The sequence below is a fragment of the Xenopus tropicalis genome, chromosome 2 (genome assembly GCF_000004195.4).
Source record: "Xenopus tropicalis strain Nigerian chromosome 2, UCB_Xtro_10.0, whole genome shotgun sequence".
Classification (NCBI taxonomy): domain Eukaryota; kingdom Metazoa; phylum Chordata; class Amphibia; order Anura; family Pipidae; genus Xenopus; species Xenopus tropicalis.
This window is the reverse complement of record NC_030678.2, coordinates 133,906,750-133,928,087: the sequence shown is the minus strand read 5'-3', so window position 1 is coordinate 133,928,087 and position 21,338 is coordinate 133,906,750. Positions and strand designations below refer to the sequence as shown.

The 21,338-nt window shown below is 41.4% G+C and overlaps 1 protein-coding gene across 1 annotated transcript in view; it reads right to left on the bottom strand.

The window, feature by feature from the left end:
- Positions 1–1,205: 1,205 nt before the first annotated feature.
- The window catches only part of gtf2f2 (general transcription factor IIF subunit 2), a 95,529-nt gene continuing 75,396 nt past the window's right edge, over positions 1,206–21,338 (bottom strand). Inside the window, exons 9-10 of the mRNA NM_203656.1 lie at positions 9,455–9,598; positions 1,206–2,085 (exon numbers count right to left, since the gene is read on the bottom strand). Coding sequence (NP_988987.1) covers positions 1,966–2,085; positions 9,455–9,598 — 264 coding nt within the window. The 3' untranslated portion in view covers positions 1,206–1,965. The remainder of the gene's footprint in view (positions 2,086–9,454; positions 9,599–21,338) is intronic.

Sequence of the window (21,338 nt, the reverse complement as noted above, 5' to 3'; positions counted from 1 at the left end):
GCCCGTACAGATACACTAGCATGAAACAAAGCATTCTCCCTTTTTGTAGTGTTCTCTCCCCCCTTGCCAATTCAGCCTTTAAGGGTCTTTCTAAAATACAAACTAATGTTTGGCAACCTGGCCAAATAATGAAGTTGCCCAATTTACCCATTGGGTTAATGAGCTCACTCTGCCACAGTACTCTCATGGCTTGCTCTAGTCCCGGAGTTACTGCCACATTTTATACTGCAGTCCAACCTTGTTAAACCAGTGCTCCTCAAAATGCCATGCCAATCTATTTTGTTAGGCTCAATTTCAGTGAGGGAATGGTAAACTTGCCCACTGTACTACTTCTTTCCCAAATGGCAATCGCTTCTACTGAAGGGAAACTGCTACTGAGCCAGGATTGTATACAGCAGGGGTCCCCAACCTTTCTTACTCGTGAGCCACAGTCAAATGTAAAAAGACTTGGAGAGCAACACAAGCATCATAAAAGTTCATGGAGGTGCCAAATAAGGCCTGTGATTGGCTATTAGGGAGCCTCTATGCACACTATCAGCTTATAAAAGGCTTTATTTGGCAGTAAATCTTGTTTTAATTCAACCTAAACTTGCCCCCAAGTCAGGAATTCAAAAATAACTTCCTCGTTTGGGGCACTGAGAGCAACATCTGAGGGGTTGGTGAGCAACATCTTGCCCACGAGCCACTGGTTGGGGATCACTGGTATACAGGAATGATCAGTCCAAAAGATGAATTTCTACTATATCTCTAAGGGCTCTGGCACACGGGGAGACTAGTCGCCCGCGACAAATCTCCCTTGTGGCTGGCGAGTAATCTCCCCGAAATACCATCCCACCGGCGAAAATGCAAATCGCAAAGAGCAAAAAGGCAAGAGTGTCTGGCTAAGTTCTGGGCCCAGATATCTCACTATGACCCACCGCCACCAGTCTCTTAAATCCCCCACCAGATAGCTTTTGTTTACCTGAAAAGAGCAAGTAACACCAAGCTGTAAGAATATTGTACTTCTTTTAACCCTTACTCTGTAGAATCTACAGTGCCAATGGATATTGGTCAGGCCGGGAATTTGGCAGGTTTGAAAAGTTCATCTGTTGATGTACCATGTCGGCCAGTTAATGTTTCAGAAGAGATCTGCAGCAGACATCATTTGTGCTTTTATGAAGCACAGGTTTCCAATGAAAGCAAAACTGAATGTACTTATTTTTCTCTTTTTTTTTTTTATTAAGAACCAGTGTTATAAAAATGTAGAGCACACAAAACTGGAGTACAAAAAATAATCAATCAGAGATAATGAAAACCAGCTTTAGTTTAAAGAAGGTTAACATGAAAATATACTTTTTGAAGGCTGAATAAAGACTTGCCTAACAAAATCCAGTGGAATTTACACTGATTCCAGGGGAAAATATACATAAGGTTTTATTTTTCCAGCTCAAGTGAGACTCTGTAAAATTATCCTTAAGGATGCATTAAACACGCAGGCATTTGTACCTAGAGCTGTGTGCTGGTCACACTGGGGTTAGGCTGCTGCTCACTGTGGTGTGTGGGGGTGGTGCTGGCCTCTTTATAGACTATATTATATCTATATATATCTATATATAGATATATCTAATATAGACATTAAATGCCCGGACTTATATGTTAAATTTTGGGCAAATGACAGACACACATGGTTGTTTGGAACAAACCTCCTGCTAAGTGTGAGTACAAATGCCAGAGGATTAGCCCCAATAGGACTATGCTTGAAATTAATAAAATATAATACTTCAACTTATGAATTACAGTTACCAGCAGTCTCAGCAACTATTTTAGGACTGCAGGTTGGACATCCCTGGACTAAATAATACAGGACATCCCCTGCCGACTGTACTGACACACAGCTCACAGAGAAGTATTATTCCAGCGGTGCAAGGTGAGTGGAATTGTGATGCATGGCTCCTCCCTGTTGTTGTACGGTGGCTCTGGCGTTTTCTAGTCGCTCTTGTCTTCTCCCTGATAATGTCTGTATTCCGGCTTAAGCTCCCATGTGTTCTTGTGAGTTCCTTTCATGTTGTAAATTCCAATGTCTCTCAGAATTTCTTTTAGATAACTCTATGGAGAATGAAAAGTAACAGTCAGGTTACATCTCATGGATCAAACGAGGCTGAACTGCTATGGCTGGAAAATGTAAATATGTGACCATACCGATCTGCTTAGCTCTGAGCTTGTACAGACAGGTGGGTTCCATTCATATCACAGACTGGGCACAGAGGGGTACAGGGTATTTCTCCGCTGGCTGAAATGTCCAATGTAGAAACACTATTGTGCCATTACCTTTATGATAACCAGTTCTCAATGACAAATTAGCATTATTTTTTATTCCTTATTTTTCATTTCTAGAGTGCTGCAATATTCCGCAGGGCTTTACAGAGATTACACATGATTCACATCAGTCCCTGCCCCAGTGCAGCTTCCATCCAGTCTAAGAGCTAATGTTCTTATGTTATGTACCTTACACTTATTTCTGCCTCTTGTATGCATGACTGCAACCAAATTTCAGGAAAATAAATGAGGTAGCACCATGGCCTTAGGCTTCTGGATCTCCTGTAGCCAGCTTGACTTCACAGCCAAATGACACCAAAAGGAAATCATCATCCTCAGATAGAGATATCACTGGCAAACGATACCTTTATATCCAGTCTATTAGAAATGGTCATGCTTATACAATGGTTATGTGCAACTAGCTCTCACTGCACTGTAGGAGGTGGGCATGGGCAGAACAGAGGGAGACAAGTATGGAGTGTCTGACATCAGCCAGGCTTATAGACACCTGAAGGGTTGGGGCAGGCAAAATGCACCTAGACATATTGTTGAACTAAAGCTCAAGTGCCCTTCTCCTGTCAGTGAGGTGCTGATAGTCTTTCATATGAAATTACAGCTGAGTGGAGTTTTTGTTTTTTTGCTTCAGCTTTGGCAGCTGGGGATGTGGAAAAAGCAGCTTATTCCACTTCCTTGGTTGCACAGTAACAGGTTGGGCACGGTTATAACACAAATAATAAAGGCTGAAAATGGACATAACCGCTCCAGATTAAAAAAAAAATACATTTTCTGCACCCATAAAAATTTCTTTCAGCCGTTACACTTATCAGAATGCAGTTTTTAACAATGCCCCTTCCCCCCTCCTTACTTTCTGTAAAGCAGTTGCCCTGGCCGAAGCCTATGGCAAATGGCTTACTCTCTACCTGTGTTTTTCAGCTGTACAGAAGTGCCCGAATGTGCCCATGCTGCCTGTCATTTAGTTCCACAGAAGATTTTTATTTAACTAAATGATAAGCTGTGTGCACTCTTTTTATGCCAACGTAGATGGAGGATATCCCCAGTGCTCCACAGGCCTTACATTGAAGCCTCTTGTTCCCCTATTTGGAATACTGAATTTGAGCTCCATCTCATCAGCTGGTCAGTTTTACTGCAAATATGAGAGTTTATTGACAGAAACAGAGCAACATCTTCCTCTGTTGCTCACAAGCTCACCTATGTTCAACCCTTCCTACACACAATTATGTCAACTGATCAAGGAAGGCAGAATGGGAAGATGTGAATCTGTTTCTGTCAATAAACTTTTAGAGATAGAAATCAAGGCAATACTGTAAATAGGGGCACAGGAAGCTGGAATGTGATAAATCTTTCTAGAAGGAAACGTAATTCAGTAAGGGTGCAATCCAGAAGTGCTGCCTGGATCTGAATACATAATGTCTTATGTGCCGCAGCAGTGTCCTGTCAACATGTGTTAATAGGAAGACTGAGCTGTCAGTCTTTAAAAGCTGGGCCATTGCCACTGCTGAGTTACAGGTAACTGGCAGGATTACTGGAACTTGGGTCTTTTACTTCTTCCACGTTTTAAGTAAAGAAAAGAACAGCCAGAGCACTTCTAAGCAAGCAAAGGGAATTTTCTTACATTCCACTAGATGGCAGCAACTGACCACTTTAACAGCTGCAAGACTGAAGATAAAACAAATATTAATAAAAGAAGTAATTAAATTGTGTTAATAGCACTCTTTTCTATATGACTATTATATAGGATTATTCCCAAAGTCATGCAAATGTACAGTTACTGTTAATATTCGGAATGCTAGTTAAGCATACCATTAGTTCCTCTGTAAAAGAACATTGATGGAGCTCATGGCCAAATTTCAATGTTCACAGTATTATGTTACATTTGTGAAATCCCTCATTCTTATTACTGTGCTGTCACATTTCTAAGGCTGTCAAAGGGAGAGTCGAGACATCTCTACAAGCATTATTCTGCCTACTGATCTCCTGGCAACGCCCATGGGAACAACAGAAGTTACAGGAGGAAGCATTTAATTTGGAATACACAAATATTTACACATGGGAGGGGTCTCTTCACCCCCTTTTACACTTTTACACACATAAAAGGCCTTGAGTAGGGAGACTATCAAATATGAAATAATCGTACTCTGCTACTAAACAGGAGGAGTAGATATACAAGTGTGTATGGAGGGTAAAGGAAGCCCTCTTTCCTGTTTGGTGGCTTCTTTAGTTGGTTGCCATACTTGTTTTTTTGCTTAGGAAGATTTCCAAGGAAGTTTGGAGTCAATTTATCTTGGCACAAGTCCTGGTGGGGATGCCAGACAGAGTGTGTTTAAATTTCACAAAGGGTTGCCAATTGTTTTGGAAAAACACACCCACTTTTCTAAGCTTGTATCTCTTTACTATTAATAACACTGGCATCCTTTTTAATGGCTAGGTGGTAACCCTACTATTACCCCGTGTCAGGGTATATACTAGCTGAAAGCTAGCTAAACCTAAAGCAAATGGAGCAGCAGGTGCTTGTGCATGAATGTGAATGCTGCCCCGGGCATCAAGGACTTATTATACAAGGGTTTATCATCCTCCCACTCCCACAGGTACTATACTGTATCATCCTCCCACTCTCACAGGTACTATACTGTATCATCCTCCCACTCCCACAGGTACTATACTGTATCATCCCACAGGTACTATAATGTATCATCCTCCCACTCCCACAGGTACTATACTGTATCATCCTCCCACTCCCACAGGTACTATACTGTATCATCCTCCCACTCCCACAGGTACTATACTGTATCATCCTCCCACTCCCACAGGTACTATACTGTATCATCCTCCCACAGGTACTATACTGTATCATCCTCCCACAGGTACTATACTGTATCATCCTCCCACTCCCACAGGTACTATACTGTATCATCCTCCCACTCCCACAGGTACTATACTGTATCATCCTCCCACTCCCACAGGTACTATACTGTATCATCCTCCCACTCCCACAGGTACTATACTGTATCATCCTCCACTCCCACAGGTACTATACTGTATCATCCTCCCACTCCCACAGGTACTATACTGTATCATCCTCCCACTCCCACAGATACTATACTGTATCATCCCACTCCCACAGGTACTATACTGTATCATCCTCCCACTCCCACAGGTACTATACTGTATCATCCTCCCACTCCCACAGGTACTATACTGTATCATCCTCCCACTCCCACAGGTACTATACTGTATCATCCTCCCACTCCCACAGGTACTATACTGTATCATCCTCCCACTCCCACAGGTACTATACTGTATCATCCTCCCACTCCCACAGGTACTATACTGTATCATCCTCCCACTCCCACAGGTACTATACTGTATCATCCTTCCACTCCCACAGGTACTATACTGTATCATCCTTCCACTCCCACAGGTACTGTACTGTATCATCCTCCCACTCCCACAGGTACTATACTGTATCATCCTTCCACTCCCACAGGTACTGTACTGTATCATCCTCCCACTCCCACAGGTACTATACTGTATCATCCTTCCACTCCCACAGGTACTATACTGTATCATCCTTCCACTCCCACAGGTACTATACTGTATCATCCTCCCACAGGTACTATACTGTGTATGTTCTAAAGGCTGAATCTCTAGCAGAAATGAAATAGTTTTTTTGTCACCTGGCATCTATAATATCCCTATCACCCTTGCTCCATTCCTAAATGAACTCTTTTGTTCATTTCTAGTTAGTTACAGTGGAGCTCTCACGGGACTGCATAGCTGGGAAACAAACCAATGTTGTGTATCAGTGCCAGTGTTATAGTGCCAGGGCCTGAATATCTGCCATCAGTACCCACTGCTTCTCATTGCATAGAACGTGCTGGTTTTGTACATATAAACTCCATTTGACTGTACATAATGTGCCTGGGATGTCAGCACCCACTGCCTTTCTCACTATGAAACTAACTAAAACAAATTTAAGCTAACTGATCACAAACACAAATAGATGAAGCACACCTCACCTAAGTATATGTATAAATACTTTTACATCCTAAACTTTTAGGGAAAAAAAAAAAAAGGATTCCCACCCTGGAAGTCAGTGGGAACCACAAGAGAGAGTTAAGGGGTTCATTTTTTATGCCAGCAGCGAATCCACTGAGTCTCACATTTCACATCTCAGCTTTAAGTCAGGCAATGTATGGCCAATCTTTAGCCTCCCCAAACAAAAAGGTCACCCTCCGCCTATGACAAGACAGCAGAGGAGTCACAAAAAGATAAAGTGAAAATACCTAAAACCCACACACAAAACAGAAAACCCTGTAACCTTCTTACCAGCATGGTAACCTCATTCTGGGCCTCTGACAACAGGGACCGTAATGAACCACTTACACACAGGTGCTGGGGTAACACAGGAAGTGGGTAACGTGAGATGTTTAAATGGCAATAGGGCTCTCTTAGCAGATTTCAGTGGCAAAGATAAGTGGGGAAAAAAGAATGTGAGTGGCATCTGCCGGGACAGGGACTTATCTTTTGCAAGAACAATATGAAAATGATGCCTTAGAAGTAAATAAGAAAAAACAGGCACAGCAGTAGATGGCAGGCAGAGAAAGAGCACTGGGATTTCAGAGAGAAAATCCCTAAGGCCATCAAACCACCGTGTGCAAGCATGGGCTGCAAAGTGAAGCATCTAGCAGCTGAATACAAATCAAAAGGAGCAGGAAATATTCCAAGCATCTGCTCACGAAATGAGCCCAAAGAAGAATAAATGCAATTGGAAGGAAGGTGCATTTGTATTGACAGGTATGGGATCCCTTATCCGGAAACCCATCATCCAGAAAGCTCCGAATTACGGAACGCCCATCTCCCATAGACTCCATTTTAATCAAATAATTTAGAATTTTAAAACGGATTTCCTTTTTCCCTTTAGTAATAAAACAGTACCTTGTAATTGATTCCAACTAAGATATAAATAATCCTTATTGGATACAAAACAATCCTGTTGGGTTTAATTAATTTTTTAGTAGACTTAAGGTATGGAGATCCAAATTACGGAAAGATCCCTTATCCGGAATACCCTTGGTCCCGAGCATTCTGGATAACGGGTCCTATACCTGTACATAGATCTGATAATTGATCTTAAGCCTTCTGCTCTAACAAATGAAATCCTTTAATGCTCATAGCTCAGCACTGTAACACGGAATGGCTAGCAAGTAAGTGGAACAGGAGGGAAGCGGCACAACGTGAGCTCTCATAGTTACGGGGATCTTTTCATCTGAGCTAGAAACCAGTCAAGCAGCAAGAGGATACAGCAAAAGATATAAATACATGGGCTCCTGTAAAAACTGTATAATAACTGCCCTATTAGGAAATAGGTCTCCTGTATATATTGCCATATTCTGCATTAGAGCCATTGTATTCAGTCCAACTAATGCCTTGTCTTCCTTGGGAATAAGGAGCATATGTGTGAAAATAGCAAACTTTGCCAGGCTACAATCACATTAATATTTTATAATATTATTAAGTTTAATTACAGAGTGCTAAATATATTATGCACCACTGCCTCCCAAATGAGATGTGTTAAAAAGCAAGAAGATGAAAAACATTCATTATCTTAGATTTTCGCTGAACTGTGAAAGAAAAAATTGAAATATGAATATTAGCCAGCATTATGGATGGCTCCGATTTCCACTGTCCCTTTGCTGCTGACCTCTGTGTTTATAAGCATTAGCAGCCCACAGGGGCAAAGGGGTGCCAAAAGGGGAAGCAGAGATCATGGAGGGTGAAGATGGAGCATGTAGAACAGTAATCCCCTACCAGTGGCTCGTGACAAACATGGATGTTGCTCCCAGTGGCCTAAAAGCGGGTGCTCGTTTTTGAATTCCTGGCTTGGAGGCAAGTCTTGGTTGCATAAAAACCCAATTCCAAACAGCGCCTTCTGTAGGCTGTCAGTCCACATAGGGGCTATTAAAGGAAAAGTAACACTAAAATCTTTTAAGTAAAAAAGCTATTCTACCCTGCACCAATAACTGCCTTATCCTGCAAACCACTTAGTATTTAATGCTTTATTTTAAATGCTTTAATAGAAAATACCTGCTAAAACACAGAAGGAAGGCTAGGCTCGACCAATCAATCGATGCATAGTGGATGCAACTCCTTCCTTCACCGTATCGCTGTAGTTCAATTGACAGTAAGCCAAGTTTTAGCAGCTATTTTTTATTAAAACATTTAAAATACTAAGTGGTTTGCAGGATAGGGCAGTTATTGGTGCAGGGTAGAATAGCTTTTTTACTTAAAAAACATTAGTGTTACTTTTCCTTTAAATAGCCAATTATTGCTCTTATTGGCACCATCAGGAACCATTTTCATGCTTGTGTTGCTCCCTAACACTTTTTCCATTTTCCATGTGGCTCACGGGTATAAAAGGTTGGGGACCCCTGATGTAGAAGGAGGAGCAAAGTTGTTGAAAGGGAAGTTATGTAGGGATGGGCACACTGGGAGACGCAAAGGTCAGGGCAGTGGGAGGGTACAAGGAGAATGGAGGACATACTCAGTACTCAGTGCAACACTGGTATGAAATATACCCAGAGCCCAGTACATTGTATTCGTGGCTATATGGATAAGTATAAAGCAATTTTTCCTTTTTTTGGGGCTGTTGAACTGTACAGAAGGCCCCTATGAGTAGGGCAAAAGGTATGGGTTTAAAAAAGGTTGAAATTACTATACATATATTAGGTTGAAATTACTATACAATGGGAGCCAAGACCTAGATTTATAGTGCCTACATACATAGCCATGACTGCAAAAAGCCATACATACATACATACATACATACTGTACATACATACAAAGCCATGACTGCAAAAAGCAGCAAAGCCTATCCTGCAGAAATCTATCTACACAAGCAGTGGTTTCCCTCCTCTATGAGTGATGTAACCCTATCAGCATTATAAAACCTTGGAGCACTTCCTAGTGACCCTGGCAGATACGGATAGCTGTTCCTTGATGTGTTATGTGTTATGCTAAGGAGCCATGTTATTAGGATGCCCAGAGACATATGAGAGTTGCTCAGTTGCCTTAGGAAACTGTCTTTTTTTAAAACAATCATTTTCCCTCCTTGCAGTCACAGACACTCTCAGGCACTCACCACGGGTTGCTTGGTAATGTCCACGAGATCCTTAATGTTGTAGTACTGGTGTTTTTCAAATGCAGAGAACAACATATCCAAAACCTGGTGCTTATCTGCTCGGGCTCGCTTGCCGTCATCCTTTTTCTTCTTCTCGTACTCAATCTGCACAGACAATTATGCACAAATTAGCAGTTACCAGATTTCATTCTGCAAGTGATATATTTACATTCTATGAAAACCAGACTATATAATGCACCATTGCCCATTATGACCACAGTCTAATTATCTATAGCAATCAATTAGCAGGTAGAATTTGCTGGTCACACCTGTTTAAATGGTTGCTATGGGTTACTGCACCTTGGTAAACAATGTGCCTTTTATTACATATAATTTCTTCTTATTCTGGATACACCCAAAATGCTTGCCTTGAGGTAATAATTCTCCATATGTAATTAAAAAGAGTTAACTTGAGAGAAACATGGAATGGTAGTATGGTGAGGGTCAGGCTTGTACTGGCCAGCCGTCGTACCACGGCATCTTCTGTTTGATTCCAATGTATCACAAGTCCCATCAACTCATTTGCCAAAGTCGCCCAAAGTTTCCTCTCAAGGCAACTTCAGCATATCACGGCGCCGCGTATGCCATTTACATTATAGCCAGTGGGATGGCATTGTGGGGAGATAAGTTGCCCGCGACAACAAAGATTTGTCGTGCGGCGACTAATCTCCCCATGTGTCACTGCCCTAAGGTGAGAAGATTCAAATTTGCAAGTTTGAGGCTCAATTGACAGCTGCCCTACTGAGAGTTTTTGCCTTCCAATGGGGTAGGAAATCATGGCAGGAGCTCCGGTGCATGCCTACTGCAGTTTCCATATTAAGCACATGGCCGTAGTATCTTAATCATATTAACCCTTTTCCTGCCGGTGACCCAGTGGGTTTTAGGTCCGCAGTTCAGGAAAGACACGTTGGTAGGCAATGTGTTTTGCAGTGGCGTAAAAACCTGGAAACACAGGTACAACGTTGCTGGCATAATGTCACAATCCCCTGACGACAACATAGTACTATTTGCTTGGATGTGACTTTATTTTAGGAATGGTGAACTGGAGGGCCACAGGTTAAATATGACCCTCAGATAGATTAAGGCCTCCAGAGTGTTCAAAAGCCCCACCAGGCTCTTTGGATGCCAACATATTACTATATCTATGGGATCTTTTACGAAGAAACCAGTTATCCAGAATGCTCCAAACTAGAGAAAGGCCCATCTCCCACAGAGTCCATTATAGCCCAATACATTTTGTAAATGGAAGATGCCATAGACAGTAACTGTTTATTGGACTGGTGGGGGGCTGTTTGGGCCTCTGTGTAGGTGAAATGCCAGGGGTATTTTAAAGGAGAAAGAAAGGCTAAATAACTATGGGGGTGCCAAATGTAAGGCACCCCCCCCAGTGATTGTAATCGCTTACTGGATACCCCTGGCTGGTGCTCCTGTTAGAAGAAAACTGCACCAGTTGGGTATATGCGAGCATACCCCAGCTGGTGCAGTTTTCTCCTAACAGTAGCACTGGAAAGGGGTTTCAGGTAAGCGATTACTGCGGGGTGTCTAACATGTGACGTAGCCTTTCCTTCTCCTTTAAATTACAGTCCAGACCTGGAGGTCATGTCACATGGGGGCAGGGCGATGACATCACATGGTGTGCAGACTGGGTGGGGAAGGGCACTGGGCAGGCTATTCTTATAAGGGGTAATTCAGCTCAGGGAAGGGAGGAATTTATAGGGTATTACAAAGTTACCGGCAACTACACTGCCGGTAAATTTGTAGTTCCAGCCCTGGCTGGTGATTTACCAGATGGGCCAGTCATATACCGGCCTGGGGTGGCAACCCTAGTTGTGTATGACATGAGCCAACAATGCCAACAACAAGGGAGTCGCTTGTATTTGCCTCAACGCGCGCTACTTGTCGTGCACGCTTTTTAACGCACGAGCGCACACCATATTAGCCATACACACCATTACGTTTGTAAAACTACTTTTCTGAAAATGACCATTTCCCTGCAAACTGGAGGATGCATCACTCTAGGGCCCACACATACTTGAATAAATCCCACTGCAAAGGCCATATTGTGTTGCCAAAAGCTCATTAACTGTACTTTTCTATAATTACCGCCTGCCTCAAGTAGGTGTTCATTTTCGCATAGACTAATGCGATATTTAGCGCGTCTAAGTGTTTGTGAATCATGTGTTAGTATTATTTATGTGCGAGAATTAATGTAATGCGATAAAATTAACGCATTCGGTCGCGCGCTATTTAATGCACACGATAACACTTTAGTGAATCGCACATTTTTTTTCGCATCAATTTTAGCGCAAAAAAGCATATTGCACTTTAGTGAATCAACCCTATAGGTCTTTACAGTTACCACAGGAGATCCCCATCTTTGATACTGTTAGAACTGTCCGGGACAGTGCACATGCTCAGTGAGCTCTGAGAAGCTGTTGAGAAGCTGAGCTTAGGGGTTGTTGCAAATTATCAAGCAGAAAATTAAGCTGGCCTTTCATATAAATAGATGCTACAGGTCTGATTATTACATTTTGATGCTAATTGAGCTAGTTACAGAGCTTCCATATAAATCGATTAAGGTGTGCTACACGGTGGAAAAACGGCTTATTGAAGCCCCAGGTGCCCTCTGCCCGGGTAAAACAATATCAATAGTGAAAACAGCAGCATTCTGGGTATTTTGAAAAAAGTGACTTTTACTCAAGTGCACAAGGCAACGTTTCAGCTTCAATCCAGCCCTTTATCAAGCCTTCAAGGGCTAGATTGAAGCCTGAAACATTGCCTTGTGCACTTTTTTCAAAATATCCGGAGTGCTGCTGTTTTCACTAAAGCTTCTATATAAAGTGACTCTGAATTAATTACTGATCAGCCTTTTACGGTTACACTTATATTCTATATATGCAGTATGTTGTGAGTGGGTCCCTAAGCTCAGTAAGTGACAGCAGCACAGAGCATGTGCAGGGAATCAGCAGACAAGAAGGAGCTACTGGGGCACATTCAGAGGCACAGATCTTCCCTGCTAAAGGGCTGTGGTTGCCTTGGGCTGGTACATAAGCACAAAACAGAATGTACAACATTTCTAGCCTATTTATTTAGTTAAGCTTTAGTTCTCCTCAGCTGAAGTATTTAGGGATTCAAAAGCCTGAGCAAGTTAAATAAGCTCTCTGACAGACTTACGGGAATTCTAAAGAAGCTCTAAAAAAAAAAAAAAAGCTTTAAAAGAACTGTCACCTAATTCTGAATACTAATGTGACATTTAGTGAATTCAGTCATAGTGGGGAGCTGTGACAGGATTTGTATACACAGTGACACATACGTAGCTTAAGAGGGTTTCATATATTAAATCAACAACACTAATTTTCACCTATGTATCCAGTAACAATTAATTAAAATCCCACACCAGGCATAATAACCAGCTAGAGAAACACAGCCAACACCACCTGCATACTAAATAGGCCAACTGTGCTAATATGTATATAATGGGAGTTGTACAGATGGTGCACCCTTTGGAAACTGCACATTGATGTTCCATCTGACTCTATAAAGAGCATTAGGCACAGTATTATGCAGGCCATCATAGGAATTAGAGGGATACTGTAATGAAAATAAGTGTTTTGCTTCAAACTATTGCAAATTGTTCAATGAAAGAGAATATAAAAAAAGTTATTTATGAAAAGAAGGTTCCTTATTTCCTGGTATACACAGGCTCATTTTCCTGTCACGTCACCTGAAAAGAGTCCAAGAGTCAGCAGCAAAGCAGCCTGACTATTTGCTTACACAATGTGGAGATAGGAAAATAAGTAAATGCACTAGGATATCACTTAAAAACTAGGCCAATGGCATATGTAAGAAAACATAACATGAACCATTAGCCTTAGCTAATTGAACATTTTACGTGGTTTGATGTCAATATTTACTGGAAGACAGCATCCCTTTAGCACGTTTATGGTCAAGAGGTATCTCTAAAAAATACTGATGTTTATGATAGGACATGGGGTTATATAATAAAAGGTTATCTACATGAGTGATTACCCATAGCAACAGCAGATTGGGAGGGATGAAAGTGGGCACCTGGAGCCAATGCAATGCACAAAAGCTCAATATTTGCATTTACAGTGGCTTGCAAAAGTATTCGGCCCCCTTGAACCACATTTTGTCACACTACAGCCACAAACATGAATCAATTTTATTGGAATTCCACGTGAAAGACCAATACAAAGTGGTGTACACGTGAGACGTGGAACGAAAATCATACATGATTCCAAACATTTTTTACAAATAAATAACTGCAAAGTGGGGTGTGCGTAATTATTTAGCCCCCTGAGTCAATACTTTGTAGAACCACCTTTTGCTGCAATTAGAGCTGCCAGGCTTTTAGGGTATGTCTCTACCAGCTTTGCACATCTAGAGAAATCCTTGCCCATTCTTCTTTGCAAAACAGCTCCATCTCAGACAGATTAGATGGACAGCGTTTGTGAAAAGCAGTTTTCAGATCTTGCCACAGATTCTCGATTGGATTTAGATCTGGACTTTGACTGGGCCATTCTAACACATGGATATGTTTTGTTTTAAACCATTCCATTGTTGCCCTGGCTTTATGTTTAGGGTCGTTGTCCTGCTGGAAGGTGAACCTCCGCCCCAGTCTCAAGTCTTTTGCAAAAAGAGGTTTTCTTCCAAGATTACCCTTTATTTGGCTCCATCCATCTTCCCATCAACTCTGACCAGCTTCCCTGTCCCTGCTGAAGAGAAGCACCCCCAGAGCATGATGCTGCCACCACCATATTTGACAGTGGGGATGGTGCGTTCAGAGTGATGTGCAGTGTTAGTTTTCCGCCACACATAGCGTTTTGCATTTTGGTCTCATCTGACCAGAGCACCTTCTTCCACATGTTTGCTGTGTCCCCCACATGGCTTGTGGCAAACTGCAAACGGGACTTTATGGTTTTCTGTTAACAATGGCTTTCTTCTTGCCACACTTTCATAAAGGCCAACTTTGTGCAGTGCACGACTAATAGTTGTCCTATGGACAGATTCCCCCACCTGAGCTGTAGATCTCTGCAGCTCGTCCAGAGTCACCATGGGCCTCTTGGCTGCATTTCTGATCAGCGCTCTCCTTGTTCGGCCTGTGAGTTTAGGTGGACGGCCTTGTCTTGGTAGGTTTACAGTTGTGCCATACTCCTTCCATTTCTGAATGATCGCTTGAACAGTGCTCCGTGGGATGTTCAAGGCTTTGGAAACCTTTTTGTAGCCTAAGCCTGCTTTAAATTTCTCAATAACTTTATCCCTGACCTGTCTGGTGTGTTCTTTGGACTTGATGGTGTTGTTGCTCCAAATATTCTCTTAGACAACCTCTGAGGCCGTCACAGAGCAGCTGTATTTGTACTGACATTAGATTACACACAGGTGCACTCTATTTAGTCATTAGCACTCATCAGGCAATGTCTATGGGCAACTGACTGCACTCAGACCAAAGGGGGCTGAATAATTACGCACACCCCACTTTGCAGTTATTTATTTGTAAAAAATGTTTGGAATCATGTATGATTTTTGTTCCACTTCTCACATGTACACCACTTTGTATTGGTCTTTCACGTGGAATTCCAATAAAATTGATTCATGTTTGTGGCTGTAATGTGACAAAATGTGGAAAAGTTCAAGGGGGACGAATACTTTTGCAAGCCACTGTATAAAATATGAACTAAGTAAACATGTGCTTTCTATTTGTATATAAAAGTGGGGGCTGAAACTGAACAGGCCCCCTGTATATTCAACAAAGATCCCCTGCATTAATCAGATATACAAACACAACACAATAAAATCAGGACTTCAGCTCCAAAAAACAAGTTCTATAGGGTTCCTGTACAAACGGAATGACAAAGCAAAACAACACAGAGCTGCATTATTGGTGTCTTGAGTTGGTTAAAATAAACGATGGGGTTAAAAATAGAGAAACAAGGCGAAAGTATTTATAGAGACATTTCCTGTTGCTTTTACTTTTCCCACACCAAATTCACTCAGTTTTTTAAGATCTCATGTGGGCTGGCAATGGAAACTACTAAGAACTGGAATATTGGGATAATTCTATTTACAGATGTCTATTTGTCAAGGTTAGAACTTGTTTGTATAATAATCTAGTTAGCCTGTGTGGCTACCATGCCCCTACACACTATTCCTGTCATACATGGTGGCTCAGTGGTTATCACCGTCACTTGCAGGACCAGCTCCTGAGTTCAACTCAGACCAGGGCACAGTAAGTAGCTGGTATGTTCCACTGGCTACTTTGGTTTTTCTTGAATACTAAAAGCTACTGATTAAAGACTTAAAGACGGAATGCTCCACCAGGGAAGAGTCAAAATTGAATGGAGAACAATCTCTGCAAAATGCTGTATAAAGTATAATATACACAGGGCATATGTAACATCCTCTGAGTCTTTTATAATGCATACTCTGCAAACGATGAAGAATATACAGGTATAGGACCTGTTATCCAGAATGCTCGGGACCAGGGGTTTTCTTTCCATAATTTGGATTTCCACACCTTAAGTCTACAAAAGATAATTTAGACATTAATTTAATCTAACAGGATTGTTTTGCCTCCAATAAGGATTAAGTATATCTAAGTTGAGATCAAGTAGAAGGTACTGTTTTATTATTACAGAGAAAAAGGAAATCACTTTTAAAAATTATAATTACTTGCTTTTAATGTCTATAGGATAGGGGTGGGCAAACTACGGCCCATTGGTCTTTTTAATCCGGCCCACTGAGGTACTTTCTAGACAACTGGTTTCCGGATAACGGATCCCCTACCTGTACTTCAATATATTTGATTAAAATATAGATTTTTTTTTTTGAAAAATACTGTGCCTTTAATACAGCTGTTGGCTTGGCAGTTTTCCTGCTGTGGTTTGACCTTTAGTAGCTAATGAAAGAGCAAAGCAACCTCACATAGCTGTAAGAAAATGGTCTCAAAATGTTTTCCTTAATCCATATGACAAAATAAATAAAACCCAGGCAAATATTCTTAAATTATGATTCCAGAGTACTACATATAGCACTAAAGGTCACCTCTCCCCTGAAATAGCTAAAACTTGTTCTGTTCCTGTTCTCCTGTATGCTTTATATACAGATAATTTGCCAAGCACTTGGTCCATGTGGAACAGAATGGTGACTGAATAGTGTACTGAGTAGTGCAGATTACACACCAGCTACTGAATCTGTTATCTATTTAACTTTCTGTAATTTGCATCACCACGCCTTAAGAACATTCAAACATTGTGGGGGAAAAAACATACTAAAATGATTGCTTTGCTTGTGCAGTAAAGTGAAAGGGCAGACTTTTTTTTGTATACATAGTGATCCCTAACCTGCGCCCAGGGCTGAACTTCAGCACCCTTCATCTTCTGGGCTTTAACTGGCCTTTTCTGGTCAACTAATCTCGGACCTCCACATTCCATGACAGATTAACAGGAATCTACCAGGGAACTACCGTAGACCCGAGTGCTAAATGAGTTTCATGCGGAACCTATTGAAATAGAGATTCCCTAACAGTATCCACATTATGGCATGTATTGCTTACATGTATGAAAGAGTGCAGCTGGAGCTGGGATGCAGCAAAAGGAATAGTAGGGGGCAGAGAGCTAAAAGCAGCTGTTGATAGGAATACTAAATCCCACACTGCAATGGTGACTCACTGCCTTGTTTACATGCCAGTTACTTATATGATATATTTGCAAATGTAAGCGAATTAATCACAGCTCCCAAACAGCCACTCATCTACTAAATTACATCTTTCTTCCCGTAACTACACTGTCAATCAGTTCCATTGCTACACGTTATACTGCTGCCCCTTTCAGCAGCAATCCTGCTACTGAAAGATTACAAAACCTTTGGGCCCTGGGTGGTTCTGAAAATATAGCATGCCTAAGCACTGTCTACTCAAAGCCTTACCCTCTCAGAAGGGGGCTATTATAGGCTGCTATACAACTGGCCAGGGATACTATATCCAGTGGCAGGAAAAAGAAATTATATCATACAGCTCAGGGACTGAGTCTGGTCTTGTACAATGATACATTGTATATACGACATTCTGGTAGAGCCCCAGCAACCATCAGCTCAGCAGAGCATCACAAAACCTCTCTTATAATGGGGCCAGTGACACTTGCAGGCTGACAAACAAATGTGCAAATATGCTTATTTTAAACTGTGCAATCCACAAACTAAGCTTTTTACAGCTCTTCATGCATTACCAGAGTGTGACACCCTACTATGGCACCTTTGGCACCAATGTCCCCCCTAAGCTTTCTGCTTGTGAGTATAATTATAACAAAATTCAGTACATGCTCTGACTATGCACAGAATTTCTGAAAAGTACACAACCATAACCATAAGATATTAGTGCAATGAATACAATCTCTGCTATTTGATTAAACCATGCAGGTATTTACTAGGCAATAACAAACTAGCAGCATGTTGGCCATGCAGGCACAATGAAAGGCTGCGGGGGGGCCATAGGGGGTGCAGGGCCCCAAAGGCAGAAGCCCCGGTGGGCCCTGCACCCCCCAGTCCGACCCTGGGCTAGCATGTCCTGTTATTATGCTCATATACAATGTAGGGGTTGTCAATGGGGTGCGTTACTGAAACTAAAAATAAATGCCTTGAGATGCCACTTTATTTCTGCAAAAAAAACAGGTTCTTTGTGTACTTGCCAAACACCCTGTTCTATAATCAGAGATTTAAGTGGAATTTCCAACTTGGCAATAAAACACAAAGCCAAATTGCTTTCTCAAGCATTTGTCAGTCCTTTCCAGAGTAAATCTTACTCTTATGTACACAACCAGTGACAGATAAAACCACTGATTAACTTATGCCTAATACTGTGTTCAAACCTTGTGGTTTTTGTGGGACTCACAGAAATTACTTCCAAAATAACACTGGGAGGGAAAATAATAATACCAATGCATTAGAAATGCCAAACTCAATAATATGTATATATGCTTTTAAATGATATACAGATATAGGATCCATTATCTGGAAACCCATTATTTAGAAAGCACAGACTCCTTTTTAAGTAAAAAAAAAAAAATGTTGTTTTAAAAATCACTCTTTTTCTCTGTAATAAAACAGTGTCTTGTACTTGACCCCAACTAAAATATAATTATCTTATATATAATCTTTATATCGGTAGCAGAACAACCCTACTGCATTTATTTAATTTTTACATATTTTTTAGTAGACTTGGAGATCCAAATTACAGAAAGACCCCAAATACGGAAAAACCCAGGTCCCGAGCACTATGGATAGCCGATAGTTAGATAGATTTTATTTAGCCCCCTTCTCCCCAACACAAGGCTGTATTCCTCCTTTCTCCCACCCTACAAAGCTCTATCTATGCACACATCCACAGAAAAAGCAGAGACAACCAGGGCGCACTTGCAAAAGGAGAGTTATATTAATCACTCATTTTATGCCTTTAAAATAATATTTTTACGGCACACAAAAACCCCTAAAATGTGCAATTATGTTTTCATGAAGAACATCATTCTGTGTGTTCAGAATGTGTGTACAGATCTCTTGCAATTTTCTATATTTATATTTGTAGTCCTATCATATTTTGGCAAATTACCATTAGACAGCTGGAGCTAGCTTCAATATTAAAGCAATGAATAATTGCACAGAAAATTTTCTAGAAGAAAAAAGAAAAAAAAAAACAGCAATGCTGTAGGATACCCAATATCACCTTTATTGCTGAGCAGAAATTCCCAGCTGTGAGCACTAACTGCTGGCGCATCTCTACCTACCTGCGCCCATTAATTCCACTCACTTTGTGCACTCCTGGCACACAGGCAGCCAACTATGCCTGCACTACGTTCTCCTGTGTATATGGAACACGTTCAATCGAATCATTCCCAACTGCCGTTATGTTCAGTAAAGGGATATTTTATACATGACAAGCTAAAGAGCAGGAGGCTCTGTACCAAATGGAACTTCTGAAGCGCGTATTTCCTTTTCAAACTCCAGGCAGTTCATTGAAGAAAGAACAATTTTATACAGACTGGAGATGGTAATACTATTTAGGGACACACCAATCGGCAGTCAATAACAAAGCAGAGATTATTCAAAGTTCAAAGTTTAATAGACTGCGCATGAGCATTAGCACCCCACAGCCATCTGTAATACATATGTGTGCACCAAAGACAACCAATCTGAACAGTACCTAATATATCCCGATGCCATGTTCAAAGATCTGACCTCTCAACCTAAATAACCTGTTAAAACCATGAGTCCCACTCAATTTGACCCTTTGTACAGAATGTCTATGCCACCCATATCAAAATCACTCAGACACCAATTCCTAGAAGTTATCATCAAGGGATGCTTGTTAAAAGGGGTTGTTCACCTAAAATAACTTTTAGTATGATGCAGAGTGTGCATACAGTGACCCCCTTTGAAAGCTGGAAAGAGTCAGAAGACGGAGACAAATAAAAACAATTAAACCAATTAAGACGTTGCTTAGAATTGACCATTCTTTAACATAATACCCTAAGGGGCTGATTTACTAACCCACGAATCCAAATTGGAAAAATTCCGATTGGAAAACGAACATTTTCGGACGACTTCGGACCGTTCGTGGATTAGTAAATGTGCCCCTAAGAGTTGTTAATGCCAATAAAGGCAGCCACGCTGGATGGTATGCCTGTAAAGTAACATCATTTCCCACAGGCAGAACCCCAAAGGCAGAATATGGGAAAAAAAGCCACAGTTTGTGACACAGCAACCATGTGGCTCTGTTCTTAGTGCTCTATACCAACAGAAGGGGACAAATTTTGGCAAAGCGCACTCAAATTCTAAGATACAAAATTAGAATTCACGTACAATTCAGTTGAATGTTGAATGTGAAGGATCCAGAATTTGGTCAGATCCAAAATCAGGGAAAACAGGTTACAGGTGTCATCATGTACAAAGGATGACTCTTCTGGAGCAAACAATATTGTAGCTGTAAAATATCTGTATCAATGCAGAGGAATAAGACCCATGCACTGAATTAGGCGTCTTTGTATTTTCCCATCTATATAAGGGAAAGTAAACCTTAGTTACCCAGAACCGATGTACAACCTGAGGTAGAGAAACTCTGCAACAGGCAAATGCGCCACATCAGTACCTGCTCTGTGCCAGTGGGGAATGGGGCAGGATATGAAAAATCATCTGCCAACAACATACACAGATGCATGGGCCAGACTTTGGGTTGGTATGTGAGAGCTGCTGTACCTTCATGAAAGTTTGGGTTACCGCCTTTCTAGAGAGTTTTTACCAGCAAGTGGGGGGCGGGCACAAAAGGGGGCAGGGCAATGGTGTAAAATGGGCGACATTTCGACTGCTGGATGTAGGGTAATGGAGCACATCCGGGAAGAAATAAGGTAAGATCTAGGCATATTGGGGTGATTTGGGAGAGATTGGGGGCAGGCCAGGGGCTAATCTTAAGGGTATTACAAATTTAAATGCAACTACATTGTGATAAATTTACAATATCGGCCCTAGGCTTGGCAGGTGTTTTACCAGCTAGGCCAGTAAAATACCAGTCAGGTGGCAAACTTATTGAAAGTACTGCAGCCGTATGGCACTAGAACACAGAACAAAGGTATTGCTTTAGGCTATATTTGTTCTTATAATTATTTAAGACTGCGTGACAAATTAAGACTGATCAACCACATTAAGATCCCAAAGAGGTAAGCGGTATTCTGTTTCTGTCATTTCAGCCTGGCATTTAAATCCTGGGAATCAATGCTTCTCCATATCATCCTATGCCCAAGCGCTGTGGCACAGATAAAAGCTTCACCTATTAAGCACAGTG